The sequence below is a fragment of the Pieris napi genome, chromosome Z, assembly GCF_905475465.1.
Source record: "Pieris napi chromosome Z, ilPieNapi1.2, whole genome shotgun sequence".
NCBI lineage: Eukaryota > Metazoa > Arthropoda > Insecta > Lepidoptera > Pieridae > Pieris > Pieris napi.
In genome coordinates, this window is record NC_062259.1 from 10,860,681 (window position 1) to 10,880,009 (window position 19,329).

The 19,329-nt window shown below is 34.4% G+C and overlaps 1 protein-coding gene across 3 annotated transcripts in view; it reads left to right on the top strand.

Annotated features, from left to right (window-relative positions):
- The first annotated feature begins 4,288 nt into the window (after positions 1-4,288).
- The window catches only part of LOC125062715 (homeobox protein caupolican), a 45,926-nt gene continuing 30,885 nt past the window's right edge, over positions 4,289-19,329 (top strand). The window contains exons 1-2 of one of the 3 annotated variants that reach the window (XM_047668799.1): positions 4,289-4,566; positions 18,666-18,992. In XM_047668799.1, coding sequence (XP_047524755.1) covers positions 4,525-4,566; positions 18,666-18,992 — 369 coding nt within the window. In that variant the 5' untranslated portion in view covers positions 4,289-4,524. The remainder of the gene's footprint in view (positions 4,567-18,665; positions 18,993-19,329) is intronic. The other 2 variants (XM_047668802.1, XM_047668800.1) reach the window with 2 other exon arrangements.

The window sequence follows — 19,329 nt, forward strand, 5'->3', positions numbered from 1 at the left end:
TCTTCTGGCAATGTGTGGGCTTATTATTACTTAAAATTAGGTCAGCATCCTGCCCGTTTGCCCCATTTTATATAAAAAATAAGTATATAGTAAAAAATAACTAATAAAATATAGTATTTGATTTTGACATAGTCGCGTCTCTACTAAATCTTATCATAAAACCTTAAGTGAGTGATTCTCTTTTAGCATCATAGAAGTAAAATCGTTGATAGCATACATAATATTTCTTAAATAATACCGTATATCTCAAAATATAAATATTGTCACAATTTTAAAATTGGAATTTAAAATTAAAAAAAGAACATCCTAATATCACCGCTGTATCAGATTAAAAAAAGTTTTTGCTGCGCAGTTTTGTAGTCTATAGCTTGTTTCAATGGAGGCGTCACTGAAACGTTTTTGATACATTGATTGAATTTATGATTACACATTGGTATTTATGTCATTTTATTATCTATGCAACAATTGCTTACTATACTTATAATTGGCATATTTGCAAGTTAAGGTATGGCAAAAAGTTGTTTCCTTTTCCTATAAAAACTCTTTTAGAATTATGAAAAAAGGTCTACATCTAAAAAGTATGTAATATACTAGACCAAAGAAAAAACAAAATCAACCATTAAAAACAGAAAGGTTTTAAATTTAGAATATTCATTCGAATCTCATTCGCTCCCGTCACGACTGAAGCGAATCAACACGAGGCATAGACATATCCATTGTATAGTCTACATCATTCTATAGTCTACCAAGTATTTACCGCCAATAAACCAGCCATCTCACCCCGCGCCCGCACCCCTCCCGCCCGCTCAAACAAACCTATAGTCCAGGACTCATTTCGTATGCAATTTTATTCATTATTTGTAATCTACTCCAATGGAATAGGGAGTGAGTAGAAATCGCGACAGGTCGTATGTAGATTGACGCTTTTAGTGTGGTATTTGAATGTCTTTGAATCGCGTGAGGTTAATAAAGCCATTTTGAGTTCTTAGAAATCTCATTTAACTTGATGCATATTTTTACGCCGCTTCCTTTATTGCGATCTGTCGTTGAGGTGATGTTTGTATGAATTAAATGCTTTGAAAATATCGCGTTAGCAGATGTGCTTTGAAATTGAAAAAAACATCAAAGCTTTACGCTCGGTGCGTGACACGAATTAAAGTTATTTTATGCGAAAAGGATAAAAATATTTATTCAGGTTAATAATAGATTTTACTCGGTTCTTTGAGGGCTACTGGTGAATACAGTAAGCCTACTATGAAATTCAATAATTAATGCGTACGTAAGTAATTTTAAACGATCTTTTCCACGCAGTTCTTATACAGAAAACAGTAATAAATGAATACCTACTTGTGAAGTGTAATTTTCTGTATGTGATCCTAAATCGCTTTACTAATTTTGATGGAGATTTAACCATTACATTTTAGTGTCTAATGTATTGTTACGTAATTTTTGATCAATTTATTAATTCCCCGGGAATCTACTTCGCCTTATAGCGTTCGCTAAAATAAATAAATCAGTGGCCGTACAACCTTTTTAGGTGTGATTTATATATCTGTTTCATGATCATTAGTTAATCTAAAAGGCAAGTAGGTGATCAGCCTCCGTTCCCGACGCACGCCGTCAACTTTTTGGGTCTAAGGCAAGCCGGTTTCCTCACGATGTTTTCCTTCTCCGTTCGAGCGAATGTTAAATGCGCATAGAAAGAAAGCCCATTGGTGCACAGACGGGTATCGAATCTGTGACCTCAAGGTCGATAGTTGCACGCTGCAGCCACTAAAACCAACACTGCTCATAGCTCTGCTATAGCAGTTACTGTTCACCCTGTATTTGACTCAAGACTTAATTACTCATGAATAAATAATGTATTTTATGTTATCCGATAGAATGTATTAAAAAAATCATGTCGATTTGAAAGCCTCCTCATTCAGTCTTAAAAAGACCGTCAAAACACTCGCAACTCTTTTGGCATTTTGATTGTCTATACCTAGGCGTCTCGGTATCACTAACCAACAGGTCTTCCTGACTCTTGTAGATTGACTGAAGTCTTGTAGATTTTTTTAAAAACATTTCTGTTTCTGTGTAACTTGTATAAAATCGCTTATATATTTTAAGTTTCTGATGCCATACTTAAAAGGTAACTTACACAAGTGAAAACAACTCAAGTAACTTAAACATTTGCAAATCATCGTTTATAAGTATTTAATTAACATCTTTTCTCAAATTAATCTCCCCAAGTTCACATAGAAAATGAAAATATCGCATTTAAGGTTAAACAGCTTTAATAAACATTTAATTTAATCCACAGAGACAGAAGTATGCTCACACAAATGAAAGTAGAGTTTTACTGTCCCTTAGCGAAGGAGGTACGCTCAGCCATTGCTTCATCATCACCAAATTGCAATGAAGAGGCGACGGTATACCTACAGCGCCCCACTACATACATATTAAGAAATACTAGTAAAAATTAAATCCCATAAATCAATCCTTAATGGGTAATTAAATATCCTACAACTTTCACTTAAACGTTCTTTAAATATATAATTGTTTAATTAATCTTTAAATATAATTAATTGACTCTATTCTCCCTATTAAAAGTATATTTTGCCGTCTGACACTGAGATTGAGACAGCGTGAGCCACTCCTGTCAGAATGAATGTATTGCACATTTTCGACATACATACTTTGAGGTCTAAAACTGTTATGATCTCAATTGTTACTCATAATTTAATACAATTGTTAACATCGATTCGAACATATAATTTCTAATTCCTATTTAATAAGCTATTATTACAGCTTTAAAAATTATAAGAAAACAAAAACAATTGCTGTTTTTCAAAAGAAACAGATAACAACGGAAACAATTCTCAATCAATTTCGTTTTAGTCTAGTTAAATTGTAATAATATCATAACTATTCATTTAATACTGCCCTACCTATACGTTTTCTAATAAGATTGTTTAATTTCGCCTTACACTAGCCTGTACTAGATAAGCAATTGTAGCAATGGCCGTGACGTGTTACAAGAGCGCAAACATCAGAGCGAATGATGCCGAGTCGCGCGCCGACAGACCCAATTGGTCGCCCGTAACCGCCCAGGGGAGGGGGCACACACACAAATAACACCTAAGATAATTTATTTTATGTTACACCGTTTGAATATTTTATATCTGTGTGAGTTTTTTGCGTTCACTGTGTAATATTCGCGCGATAAGAAAGAGGGAATCGATCGAGCGCTTTTTCGACACATGCTTTTGTTTAATTGTGGCGTCTGCTGACTCCACGATAAATTATAAGCGAGGCTTCATATAAGTTTTGTGACAATTGTATCAATTTGGCTTAGTTTTTGCGTTTATTAAGTCATTGCTAGCTGAAATAAAGAGTCGAATTATACCAGGTTTAAAACTATTTCGATGTGATAAAGGTAGGAACAAAGTGAGAACGCATTGTTAGTGTCGGTAAACTCACACAAAGCAGTGAATAGGTCCTTAATACACTATAACCAAAACAAAGTTTGTGTTCTCAACGACTGGTACCACAGTACACCGCGACTAGAACCCCATACCTAAACAAACGGTATCAAAAATTACAAATACCCTGGTTACCTTAAATCACATGCAAAGCTTTCATTAAGTCAGCAACGAGTCGCCGTGCGTGTCCTCACTGTTAATTATCACAATATATAAGTATGAAAATGAAATAAAAGGGACCGCTTCATACCGACAGCAGCGTAAAAAATACGAGAAAAGAAAGAGACGCTTTTAAAAAAGAAAGGAGTGCATTCCCCCACTTAGGCTGCCCCCTCCGTAGGGCCGCCCCTGAAGCGGGCGCCACCCATCGCACCGCAAAAATCGAGAGCGTCGGGAGCCGCGCGGGGTCAAACGACGAGCGTGAAAAGAAGGAGAGGTGTGCGACTTGCTTCACAATAAAGCGGTCTATGTGACAAATTAAGCGCTTTATTCTTCGATAAGCTGCTAGCGCTGAATGAAGCCATCGCCTACCGGTGAGTAGTGCACCTAATATTATCAATATAATTATTTATTCTTAAATTAAGCAATAATTTCTTTATTAATTTTAATGAAATTAAATTGTTACAATTATCACAGCGTCAAATTACAATGCAGTATCTACTATTTGTTTATCATGAAGTAGTGGTTCATATTTCTTAAACAATCGGTTTAAAAACTAACTTTAAAGCCCAACAACTGGGCTACAGCGCTTTATAATTCTAACTCAGCGCATTCCTTGTTCAAGGGTTACAATCAGTAGTGTGCTCGCTCGCACACAGGGGCCAGTGTGCGTGTGCGCGCCGAGAGGGACGGGTGTCTGTAGAGAAGGACAGCGGCGCCAATTACTATCACCTGGCGGGCTGCTACCGCATTACCCATCGCCGCCGCGCGCGTGACCACGCGATTCGCTCCAACCGCTCTGCTTGCGATCGATCGCAATGCATATTCGGTCATGCATCGGACTTTAATAGTGACAAAAACTGTGAAGTGACTGTGACATTTACGTGATTTAGTGAAAATGACCTCCCAGTTCGCGTTTCGTGGATCTCCTCCCAATCAGGTAACGGCTCTATGAGCTGTCCCATTTTATGCTAAGCGATATTGTTTACTTGTTTACGTGGTTATCCTGAAAGTTAAGCGGGAAGGTTTTGAAGTAGGCTTTCATTCTTTTGGAATTCTGAAGAGTTTGAATTGCGCATAAAACCTTTTTGAAAATTTTGAGTGTGGTATGATGTGGTTTTAAATATCAAATTCATCGTTTATTATTTTGTTTTAATTATTTTACGAGTTCAAAATTTCCGTTTTACATTACTTCGTTTAAAAATTTGTAACAGCTATAAAGATACAATAAAGCAGTACAAAATTAAAAATATATTCAAAATAGGTATAAATAAAATACAAGCAAATATGTTAAATTTTTATTTCATAGCGAAGTTGTTATATTCTATCGCGGCAGATTTTTAATGTATATACGGCAAACATATCTTCAGAATAAATTAAGATATGTATAGAAAAAACAATCAATAAACCAAACAAAATACATTTAAACGTTGAACAATCGCAAAATAAGTAAATTAGTAAAACATTCATTTAATGAAGTAAAGTAGAACATAAGCCAATTTTACTTAAATCGAACAGCAAATGAAATGATACATTTCAGTACCGTGACCATGCTTTACATCTCACAACATATATAATTTCAATGAAATTACGTAATAACTTGTACTGTTATTATTCTGAAAGGCTGTTGTACGATTAATTTAAATTTATAGGAAATAATACAGAGTAGCTATAACGCGGAACTTCATATGCAGTCGTCAAACTCATGGTTATAACTTCCAACAAACAAAACAGGAAATATTTATATAAATGTCTTCTAAACTACAATAACTAAATATTCCAATAAACTAGCAAATACGGGATCCGTTTAACTCATTTGTGTTTAACACACAAAAGTATGTGCTTTTTATTAGCTTTAAAACTAACATTAGAATATTTTTATTATTATAATTGATTTAATTATACCTATTATTAATATCTATAATATGATGTTCCTGTCTAGAGAAACTATCAAGAGTTGGACAAGCCATGAAGTGAACTAGTTTTAGTCACTTCAAATCAGTACGACTCGTAGGACATACGTCTGGTATTTTATAGAGCCCTTGTAAGTTAATTGAAAGTATGTGTACGGTTCATCGGGGTTCATGAAATAATAGAAGATTTTAGTTTTACTCTATATTAACCAGTCGCGTACAATAATAGAATATAAGCGAAATAATGAAATGTTAATTGCTATGCAACGAATGAATGCAAAGTAACAGTCAAAGAGAGTGCCTACGGCTATACTCTCGATGCGTAACTCCCATGATTTAGAAAATCAATATAGTTATAAAACTAAGAAAGGCCGGCTTTTTCTAATAATAATTTACAACACAAAGCTCACACAGTTTTATTGCAAAGTTCCGAACAATCTAACTCCATATTTAGTCAACTTGAATAAACCAATAAATATTGAACACAAATTACGGCTACAAAACATTTTTCTAAACGCAATAAATAAACCCTAAGTTCAACTTAAAGGTTAAAAACGGTTTAATAATATTTAATAGACAATTATTACTCTTTCATCGTAAACTATGTTTATTTGCATATTCACCCCTATAAGACAATTTTCCTGTCAAAGGAACAATTATGTAGTTTTGAAGCAAAGCTCTTATAATTATAGAGTATGGAGAGTAATTAATTGCGCAATACGGCTTTAATAATGGAGTCGGCTTCAAAATGGAGGTATTTTGAGAGTGCTTACATTACAATTTTAATAGAACCTCCCTGTTCAAAGTTGTTTTAAATACAAAAAACTGTACAATGATTAATTCTAAACAGTCTACAAAGCTTTGTCAGTTTCCAATTGTAATTGTATTTCAAGTAAGAAACCTTAAATAGACTATCGTTCATAACATTGTGTTGTTTTGTATTATGTATTTTATCGCTTAGATTGTAGTTCAAAAATTCGCGACGCAGTTATGATTACTAATTAGAAAGCATTCAGTGAAAATATTTAATGTTGCAAAGGTAAGATTGAGGATATATTAAAAATATCAACATTATGGAGTAGCGAAATTACTTAGTTTAATAGTTTTTTAATAGTTTTCGAAATTTTCTATCAAATATTATATATTTTTATTATGCTCCATAGCAACGTTTACGGTTGTCGCTCCAATAGTATTCTGTGAATTAAAACATTGACAATTAAATAGCGGCGAACAGTTTCATCTTCTTGTCTGTTCTACGACCTGCGAACCAAAAGTTTTACGCTGAAGTTCATAAGTGTAAAATACCCTAATATTTTGACGCCACACAGCTTTGGCACAAATCATTTGTCATTCAACTAGCATTTATCATATTTTATCGCAAAAACAATTTCGATATTCAAAAAATCAGAACAAGTAGCCAGCTTATAGTGTATTATTAGATTACGTTCGCTTATTTGTTATCCGATAAGACTAAATTAAATTTCACGGTACTCATAATAATACGGTCTCATTATACTTATCTGTTGGTTAGCGGGATATTGGAATGGGATGCCAAAGATAATGGTTATTGTCCTTTATTAGGCAACGTTTACTCTGATATAATATTTGCGTATTTAGGTTAACTAAAAGTTATTGAATATTAGGTACATCAATCTATTTCAGTATTGTGTATGATATTTTATTTAATGCAATATATCTTTGGGTGGTATATCTATCCGTGGAGGTAGTCGTAACATTTATTTCTTGACAATTTTCCTAAGCTACACCGATAGTAGAGGTTTGTGACGCTATGTAATACATGTATGTATGTTCTATGTACCTCAGACTCTCCATAGACTAATAATTAACCATCTCGGGACACACCAAGGCGTACTAAAAGTTCAAGCGATGCTAGTCGATAAAAACCACTTGTTATAGCGGTTTAACTCGAATTTGATTCTCATTAATAATTAATTTTTAAACCAATATTTAAGGTTTTGTGTAGAGATTGTTCGTGTGTGTGCCACCCCATCAAAATGATAAGATGTTTGTGGAGGCGTCGTCCCCTAGTTCGGATTATCCTCATTATTTCCTCTCTGTAGCATTGCCGGCCACCTAATAGCTTTATTGTGGGCAGACGCCTTTCTTAGCCTCTACAGAAGCCCTTAAGCTTAAGTCAGAGCTTATGTTGAGTGTCTTAAGGTTTTTAAAACCTTAATTGATAGATTCAATTTGATATCAATCTTAATACAAACAGGGATTATATTCCTTTGACGTTTCGTTTTCTGTATATCCGAGTCTCGCAACGACAATTGAAAGTTCAAAATAAAATTATAGTTTAATGCTGTGTTAAGTTTTAGCGCATGAAGTTTTCATACATGTGTGAATGTCTGGACATTAAGTCGTCAAACTATAATGAACATAGCCTGCGCGAGTTTAATTTTAGCTCTTATCGTTCAGCACTCATACTTTTACGGTCGACATAGCCATAATTTCTCTTAATTAATGTCAAAATTATAAAATACAATACAGCTATTATCTATGATATCCAAATCAACGTTGGTACACTTCCGCTTTCGTTAAAAAATGAATATTTTTAAACATAGATAAGCCTTTAATATCTCATCACCTGCTTATAATTAATTAACACTTACATGTTTTTTTACGTTTAAATAAAAAGTTCCAAGTTTTTATCCACTAAATGTAGAGAATAAACGCACTGAGACAATTATCATCAATAACTAGACGGATGATACAGTAAAAATTAGAGTAATTAAAACTTATAACCTCACAATAAGCAATTGTCACTATGAACATTGTGAAACAAATGCCCCAAACCACTGATTCAAACAAAGGCACCAAAGTAAAAAGGTATAAAAATGTATTGCATTTTTTTAATTCACGCTCCGACGTTAAAATACGAGGAACGCTACATTTTTCCCCAGCAGGCGTATCCCATTGCTTTCATGGTTTTTATTTAAATAGCAATTAAGAACAAGAATGGGCTGTAAACTTTTGTACGTACGTTTAAGAGCCTTGGCTCGCTATAGCGCGATTTACTCTGTAAATAAACTTTGCCCTTATGCGTTCAACATACAAATTACTTGTCGTAGATTATTTGCTTGCTAAATCTTTTGAATGTTAGACCAATTTGGAGCTATATTAAGTGACTCGTAGTACTGCCATTTGCCAATTGTCTCTAATATTACAGATTTGATAGGCCTTCGAAAAAATATTAACGATACGACTAATAAATTAATATATTGATGTTACATTAGATGATATTAGAGTCCATGGGCTGCCTTGTCCTTTAAATTGGCGTCTCTTCTGGGGGTGGAATTTTTCATAACTACACTAAGTTTCACCTTAGCATTGACGAATTCGCCAGAACAAACGTGTAATAATACGTACCCCTTCTTTGGTATATGGTAAGCACTTACTTACTTTAGGTTAATATTATTTCCCCTAGTGGGGCAAGGCATTCAGCGTAGAATACCAGCCCGATCGGTCTCGGGCAGCTCTTTTATCTTTACGTCATTCTGGCTTCGTCCGCCTCTGCGTGCATTGCAATTTCTAAATTAAACCGGTGCCTTCCTTTGATAAACGATAAATAACTCCATTTACGTCAGCGAGGAATTAATATATTACTAAAGTAGTTAATTATGAGATATGAAGTCTAATCATACAAAGAGTAGTGCACAAGATATAGAACTACAACTTTTTTGGGTGGGTTAAGCAATAATTGATAAAAGTGTTTTATGAAAACTTCTTCAATGCTGTAATTCGGAAGACACTTATAAAGATTTATATACATGTTAAAATTAATTATGATAAATTTATTTGATTCTATTTTTAATTCAAGTTACAAAAAAATAAATAAAATCAATTACATTATAAATTCTTAAGTCTAGTTTTTAGAACTCCATGATAGGGCGTAGCTACTCCCCTTCGAGGAATACTACACTTTGGTAGACTTTATAAGTAACAAGCGTTAAATTAAAAAATCGAAAAGTTAATTTACAAGTGTTTCGAAGTCGTAATTCCTACAGAAATATGTACGAAACGTTATATTAACTACCAGTATTTACCAAAGTCTAAATAATATGTACTCGACTTTAAATTACTAAATCAATTTTGACAAATCACATTTGCACACAAACGCAGTGGCGACTTATTTGGGTCACATGAAATCGACCACCGTGTTGTAGGAACATTAATATCGAGATTCTAATGTTAATATTTATTATATATACGATTTATGTAACATTTGCTCGAACGGTGAAGGAAAACATCGTGAGGAATCCGACATGTCTTAGACCCAAAAAGTCGTCGGCGTGTTAGGCACTGGAGGCTGATCACCTACTTGCCTATTAGATTTCAAATCATGAAACAGATTCAGACATCTGAGGTCAAGACCTAAAGAGGCACCACTAATTTATTTTATACGATTTATGTAACTAAAAAGCTTTTCTCTTTTCATTCTTTTAAAACTTACTAGGCTTCTCATGGAGTTTTTTTGGACATAAATAGCATATTATGTTACTTGTGATATATATATATATATATATATATATTAATTATGCGGTCCAGTTTCTAAATTTATTCATTACATTGGTATTTCCTCTCTTTATAATATATAGATCATTTAGTATGGTAATAATATTTAAAAAAAAACAGTGGTGGCACCTTTTTAGGTCTGGGCCTCAGATTTCTGTTTCATGATTATTTATCAATCTAATAGGCAAGTAGGTGATCAGCCTCCTGTGCCTGACACACGCCATCTTTTGAATCTAAGGCAATCCTTCACCTTTCGTGCCAATTATACACATAGACAGAAAGCCCTTGGTGCACAGCCGGGGATCGAACCTACGACCTCAGGGATGTTAAGCCACTAGGCCAACACTGCTCATGCTAATAATATATGGAAAACAATTTTTAATTAATTAGCCAAAAGTTATGCAATAATTATTCTTTTACAACTTACTAGGGTTCCCATGGACATTTTTTCGAAATAAATAGCCTATTTTACTTATCCAACATATCCAGTTTCTATAAATTAGTATTTCCTCTCTTTATAATATATGTATTTCCTCTCTTTATAATATATGTGTTTCCTCTCTTTATAGATATATTAGTATGGTAATAATATACACAAATTTATTTTTATTTAGGTAGCCAACAGCTTATATAAATATTCAAATGTAAAAAGGTAATTATAATCTAATTTATTATTTAATATTTCTGTGTATGAGTATGTATACTTAATATTGGAATAACTTAAAAACGGTCGATATTAATTGAATCTCAGGAAAATATAAAACAAAGTTAAGTTCGCTCAGTTAAAATGAATTCGCCAGTCCTTCATAAAGGGAACAATTTATTTAATAATGAGCCATGAACAATCTTCGTCATTTCTGCAGTTTGCACTCCGAGAAGTGACCCCTTTTTGCTCGCACAATTTAAACTTCCACGCTAACCTTTTCCAAATAAAGAATAAATACGCAATTAAGTGCTCACTATTGTTCTGTAAGTAATGCGATATCAGACTTTTAAATTCCATTACTATTGATTGTTCGAATAAACTCATGGTTCTAATAAAAATTTTGTCCAGTTTATCTGCCCAACTTCTAAAATAAGATCTTGCTCATAAACTATGAACTATGAGGATCCTATGTCAAAATCAAATCGTTTTTACTTCGACTAACGCCAAATGAGGCCAACATTCATAGATATTATTCTTCTTCAGATACATTATTAAATTACCATTAAAATAATTTAATAGGCATTTAACCAAGACTACACATATAGAATTAAGATTATATACGATATGGTTGAGGACTAGCTTCTTACAACGTGTGTCGTCAAAAAAATATGTCAAACGTTAATTAATACTATATCATAAGAAACGGGCAGGGTGTGAATTTTTAGCCAAGCGTGAAATTTGGTAAAGATGGCTAAGACAGCTGGCACTGTACATTATACTAAAATGATCACTTAATGCCGACACTACACCGATATGTTCCGAGAAATTTGTGTAGGTTTCTCCGAAGAGTATTTATTAATCTGATCAACGATAAGAACATCCGAGTTTTGGGTTTACAAATAGTGAATGAAATTTTAAATTCAATGAAATTTAAAACGTTACATATTACAAATAGTAAACTCATATACATAACGGCCCTAAGACATGGTGATAAAACATATACCCACACTTGTTCAGCGTCATGAATTATGGGTTCTTCATTAGAGGTAAGATAGGAGATAATCATCCACCTCTATTTATAATTATAATAAGCAATAAAATTAAATACGGCAAGAGTAAACCGCAAATTTCTACAAGATAGTTGATCGACCTCTAAAAATACTGTGTTCACAGGGTTTAGGTCCGTGGATAACAATGTACCAGGATCATGAATCGATCCTGAGCTATAGCAAACAGTTACAAAACATAATAATAATAAATTGTTTATTTGCATAGAAAGTGGTATATTCAAATTGATTAATTCATATTAATAATCATAATGTCATAATAATAAGAAGTTAGGTTAGATATAATTGTTGTCAAAACTTACGGTCTAAATAGTCTTTCAGTCTTCAAAAACCTTGCCATTGAAAAATCACCTTCCCCATTTGAAGAACTCGTTTCGCCCAGTAATCTGTCTATGGGTGTGTCTAATCTGTGCTGGTATCCACTAACAGCAGAACGCTTCTAACTAATAATGTAAGCATTTAATGATTGGCCATCCTGAAGTAGCCACTTGTCCAATCGTTGATTGCAATATCGTTATCGATTCGATGACATTCTTAACAATAACAGAATTATCTAGTCTAGGGCCACGGCATTATCAGAAGACGTATTTATTTCTTGAGATTTTCGTAGTAATTAATAAGGGGACAGTAGAGCTTTTGAGTGGGACTAGCGTCTAGTTGCTTGCGACTCACAACCCTGAGGTGATATCCAAATGTCTTAAAACCTTCCTACTGACTCACTCCGCTGGCGACCAAAACAAACTTCCAGCGCTGTCCTGTGCCACCTCCAATTGCTGGATTTCAGCTGCAGCAGTTCCTTTTCCACAAGATGAAATAAATGCAATCGCAAGATCCATAGCGCTACTGGATTATTATTCCAGTACTATCTTTATTTTCCAACTTCAGGACATTCCTTTTAAAAGATTCGTATATCTTATTCCTTTTCTAAATAAAAGAGTTAGGATTCGATTAGTGTCAGTTGTCACTTCATCACGCCACGGGATACCGAGATTCATAAATACAATTATGTCTCATTCAATCTGTAGACGAGGTAGTTTTAGAAATCAATGTTTACAATAAATTTTCGTTGCAGTTAATTTAGATTTAAAAAACGAAAATTTTAATCAAAATCTAACGAAAATTGCTGAATGGTTAAAAATATATATACATAAAAAAGCAATTGATCGCTTAGTAAAAATTTTAAATCAAACTTTTAAAAAACATGCTATCTAGTATTTATCAAACGTGTCTAGATATCTTAGATTTATAATCTTATCTGTTTATTGTTCACCGTCTTAGGCGGTATTCTAACAAGTAATTACTATGACTTCAAAGAAATTTAATTAGCCGATAATAGCCTTTGTCGGCTACTTATTACGTGTGAATATAGGGTGTTCATTCAATTACAGATTTGTGTTCAGAGCTCAGGACTTAAATTTATTAATTAATAGGTAAAACCTTTGTCTAACAAACGCAAGGTTCTGATCGAAATTAGTATCTAGGTTATCAAAGACGCAATGGTCACAGTTCTTAAATCAAAGTTTACTTTTTCAAAATGTTATAGTTAACAGCCTTCTAACACATTTATTTAGATTAAAGTGCTATTCACAACTGAGTTTTATGACAACACCCGTTTTTATTTCAATTCGCTTAAGAGCTAAGTGAGGCTAAATGTGGTGTTCCGCGATCGTGTGTTTGGTTTGAATTTCGCAGTTATTTTAGTAATAGTGGTCGATTAGTAGGTAACGACAGGGAGTAATAAAGGATCGTTCGGGAAAAGCACGGGATGTTTTGAATTGGCTCTGCTTTAATGGCGCCAATATTCGATAATTCAGCGTTCGCATTATGCGATCTGAACATGTGTCGGGCTATCGAGTTTTATGACGTCTATGATAAATTCGGACTGGCACCGCGACCACGTAGATGACCGCAATAGCCTAGGTGCCAGGCTCATTAAATGAGCTTTCATAATTGATTAGGAACGCTATCGCGTTCCCTAAATTGCAATTTTGAACACTACAGAACGTATTATTGTGTTACCACCATTAATACGTTATAACAGCAATATTTACGATACATAATATTAAATAAGAAATGAAACGATTCGTTCTGTTTGAATATGAATGTGACGTGACTTCAACTTAGTTAAAAGTAAATATAAACAGACCAGTATTGTTATTAATATTGAGAGCCTGAAACCTGAATCAGTCAACCTAATCGCCACAAATTGACCAAATCGACAATACATGTTCCCGTTTGGATTGATTGAGTGACTCGAATTGCATTCCTTTAAATACTGGATTCGCTTGTGAATTCAAATTTTAGGCATCAATAACATTAAACCATAAAAGGTACGCAAAAAACAAATAACGTGCACCGTCAAGAACGTGAGCTTTTGTATATTTTAACAACCTAATTAGCTTTTGACCACAGCTTTAAGTGTTAAGTAGAAATCGAAATTACTTTTTTTTATAATTGTTGACACGCCACATTTGAGCCAAATGCAATTACAAATAGATAATTAAATGTTTCTATTTAGAAATATATATCTATTTAATCCACTGAAACCAAATATACAAAAGCAATTTCCATACATTACGCATCAATAATATAAGTTCCTTAATATTTCACTTCCCTTATTAAGGTGTGAATTCCAAGGCATTAAGGGTCCAGGGGTGGGCCACTTTATCAAATACGGGATACGGCTAATAATGACGCGCCATAATTGTCCAATTAAACACACTTTTATGTAAATAACCGAAACGCAGCCGTTTAACAATAACACATTGATCGAAAGGTGTTCTCGTGTCAATGACCCCTGAATCTGGCGAAAGTGTTGCATGTATCTTAGATCGAACTAGCGAAAAAATAGCAAATTAATTAATGTTAACGCTTGCTTAATTAAGAATCACACGATTGTTGTTCATTGTTAGGGTTTTTTGTATGATGCACGTTTATTGCAAGCTTACTACTTTTACCCTGATAAGGTCAACTTTTTTATTGGAATAGGAAATTATAAAAACCGCTCAGTATGCGATATGACTTGATCGATTTAGTGTTAGTTTTCTGCTCGTTTTTTTTACTATGTTCGGTCTGTTTTGTTTGACTAATGATCTAATTATTCTTGATATATTTTTCTCGTAATTTTTTTAAATTGAGCTAGAATGTTCAAGATATATGGTATACTAAAAACGGGGAAAAATAAAATCTATTTATAATGAAAATACCTAAGGTATTTAAGGTGAGTGAGAGAGGGATTGTAAATGTCTATCCATAGACTAATCCCATACCGTTTAGTCCCTATGACGAACAGAATCTCCTCTATAAAGCTTAAACCTGTCAATACTCGCAAACTATAGCTGAATGTTTCAATACTTTTGTATTAAAACATTCAGCTATAGTTTGCGTTTTCAATATTTAAATTTGAATTGATGAAATAAAAACAAAAGACGAATGCACGTTTAGCACTGAATATGACTTGTATGAAACAAATTGTATGCGTGTTCATTCAATATTCAAGAACTCTAGTTTATAACAAGCCTAGTAACCATGGTAACCATGATAAGACAAAGAGCATTTTATCCATTTACTCAAAAGCTGTTCGGTTTAATTTTCTGATTTGAAGTGAAAATTTGCGCAATTAATTGTGAAGCAATTCTTGAGCTGTTACGTACGATTCAAGTGACGAGAGAACATACTTATACTATATGTTTATACAGGAGTCACAAGTATATCTATGTGTCGTGTCTGAATCTCCTGAACAGATCGTTAAATTCTTATACATTAATTTTTTCAAACAAAAAGCTCTGTAATTATAAGAAACATTTAAAATGCTTAAAAGGACAAAATCACTGGGACGAATGATTGTAACTGACAAATAGGGATCGGAAATTTTTTTGTCACTAATTTAGCGATGCGATCTGAAGATCAGTTATATTTAATACGTTCTAAAAAACCTACCTGCTCCGTCACAATGTCAACGATATTTTTTGCCGACGTCTTTAACGAAATTCGTGTCGTTCGATTTCTCTTAGATTAACATTTAATAGATCGGACCCCGAATATTCTGTTACATGGTTTAACACTTAAAAGGGCTTAACGACTCTAACACATCCTGCGGGTTACGATAAAAAAACGAAAAAACCTACATTTCTTATGTTTGTTTTTTAAAAGATGGCTGCAAGAGATAAGACGCGGCGCTTTTATCCGCGCCGTTCGATGTTTCAAAGGGATGCGATGACAACGTTTTTTTAATCTAATAGACATACTTAACTATTGAGACAATGCAAGTAATTAATAAGGAAAGATTTCTGTGCATACAAAGCTATAGGGAACAGGAACTTTCCTACCTCATAAAAAATATTAAACAAATGAAATTCATATTTTAGGCATTTAATACGCAGAAATGTGGAATCAGCTGCCCACTGAAGTATTTCCGTACCGATTCGAATTTAGAGTCCTTCAAGAAAACAGCGTACTGTTTCTTTAAGACGGCAATGCGATTGCGATCCTTCTGGCTGTGTCCAGTAAAAAAACTATTAATTAAATTCCTTATACTATTGAAATGTAAATTATAAGCAGTTACTGTAATACAACACGAACTAATTAATAGAAACAAAATAGACGAAACCTCAAACATTTGATTTAATGAATGTAAAATAAGTTTCTAAGAATGTCAAAGATAAGGTTGAATTTTACAAAAAAATAAAACTCCTTTATCGAACCGTTTTGCCATACTAACAATTAAACTTAGTTGTGATAAACCGAACTAGGAGACACCCACTCAACCAGTCTTAGTGATATATTACTTGAGATAAATTTTAACTTATTGTGTTCGTGAATGTTTCTTTAAAGTTTTTTTACTTTGTGACGTCAATTAAAGTCTATTTTGAATTTAAATATATAAAAAATATTACACATTCAAGTGCCGAACATCCCATTGACACTTAATCAATATTTACGGGCATATCATCACAGCAAAAACATTTGAGAAGTGGCCTTCGACAAATGGTGTGCATAAGAGGGCATTTCCTGAGCGTCCCTCGAGTGCGAAATCCAAAGCCACATGTGATAAACTTGTCCCGTTGAAGTGAGCAAATCAACTTCTCAAAGCACTCGGCAAATCGTCATGATCGTAGAACAATGTCGGATTTGAAAAAAATCCAAAATCCATTTTTTATCATATTTGGATACTACTACACTAAATATTACTACATTAAAAAAATCCATATGTTTTAAATTTCAAATGAATCAGTTGGTAAAGTGACGGATTTGACAGACGCTCATAGAAGGATGTGATCTTTCTAGAAATCTGTGTAATTTAGTGTTATTATTTTTATTTTGTTTCAAAACAAACCCTTTTGTTTGTTTTTCAATATTATGAATTAAAAAGTTATGACAAAAAACTAGCATGATTATATTATTTCGAAATGGCTGCCCTATAAAGTTTACTATTTGTCAGATCCGTCACTATTCTACGACTATGACGAAATTATCGCTTATCAAATTTCTGACTTTGCATTATCAATCCGGGTAATAAAGTAATTAAACGTATATTCCAATGTATTTTATTGATTTTTTAAATTAAATTCCCCCAATTTGTAAACATTGTCGACTTTCTCGTGTACGTATACATTTATTTCATTTGTATTTGTCGTAATCCCTTTAAAGCATGGCCGTCAATTTCAGCGTAAAACGAACAGGTTAATTTAATCTCTATTACAATCAGTTTAGGTCGAATCGACAACGATATGGCATCAATACCTATTGCCCTGAAACCTGCGGTATACGTAGTGTTGCGAGTACGGATTAAATAACTATGCAGGGTATGTAATGTACGTAATGCTGGGACTCCACATTTAACGGCTTCGGGATTACCTCGATAATACCCTCAGCACAATAAATGTTCAACCGGCGCAATGGCAAGCGTCGCGATAGGTCGATTTTCAAACAAGGTTATGTATAATGGCGTTCCGTTTAGGGTGGAAGCCCTAAGGCTGCGAGCACAGCTCCGCCTAAGCCACCGGCCAAGTCGTGACAGCTATGTTTACATCGCAACCTCATTACGCAACAAAAGGTTAAAAACGACATTTCCCAAAGGCATGCATTTACGAACGACACGCTTGACGCCAGAACGAATATGCCAACGTTATCACAATATGGAAGATTTATAATCGAAATACAATATATTTGGTCCGGAAATATCCTATAATAACACGGAAAGGACACAAAGGGAGTTTAATACTTAATTTCGTTAACTGACGGGTCGTATCATAAGCGGGTGGCATTTCTCGGTTTCTAATCCTATTGAGGCAGCATTTGTTAGGTCACCGGGACCATTTTTCATTCGAATGACAAATATTTAGAAAGTTATTTATCCACGTATGAATCCGCAACGCTCAATCGAGGACGTAGGGACGGGATCGCTTTGTCCGGACGATTTAATGTTTATTCTGCGACCGTGCAATCGATTCAGGTAGATAATTCTATTATAACAATAATGCGCTCCTGATCCCATTGTAATCATATTCAAAATTTTTCAATCGTGTCGCATTAGCGTCAAGACGCTTCATAATCTAATTTCTTCGCACAATGCATTGAAAGGGTTTCGCGAGCGTGTCCGATTTGCCTACCAACTGCGGGCTGATGAGGTGGCAGCTACGCCCATACTGCACCCCTTGCAATCGTTAAATCCTCATCTATAACCCATCATACCGTGGATTTTTTCGCGCTCGAATTTTAATATGCGTCAAGACTGATGGATAACCACGTGAGCTTGCTCGAGCGAATGCCGCTGTGCGCACGGAGGCCTCCTATTTGTGTCAACTGTTATATTTTGTGCTGCAAATGCGAATGTGGAATCCAGCCATAAAGGCATTTCAAAATTTACAACTTACAGAGCACCATATCGACAGCCTCCAACAGTCCACCTCCGGCGCAGGCTGGGATGAGCGGTGGGGCGGGCGGCGGCGGTCCAGGGCGGGCTAGCTCTCCCGCAGCGTCTGCGACGCGCTGCTGCGACACCGGCCGCCCCATCTTCCAAGATCCTATCACAGGCCAGACGGTCTGCTCCTGCCAATACGAGTTTCTCAACTACCAGCGGCTCGCTTCTGGCGTGCCTCTCTCTATGTACAGTTCACCTTATCCTGACGCAGCTGCTGCAGCCGGCATGGCGGCCTACTTCCCAGCGCTTGCTGCTGACCAGCCACCTTTCTATGCTAATACGGTAAGAAACTTACAATGTACAGAAAATCCTTTATCTAGTATAATTTTATCTATTACTACATTGCACTACTAATAACGTTCGTAAGCTAAAAGTATATTATAAATATATATCATTATAATATTATTAAAAATGGATACATTGAAACTACAACTACTAAAATAAATTAAATAAATTATTTCGTGGCATGCACCTTTAATGCTGGCAGAATTTCCTTAGTATATTTGATACTTATTCGTTGAGCGAGGATAGCACCAGCTCTGGGGTCACCGGTACTATCTACCAGGCGTCAACTTAAATCTTTAATTAACGCCTGTGCACTTGAAACCCACGGCCCAAG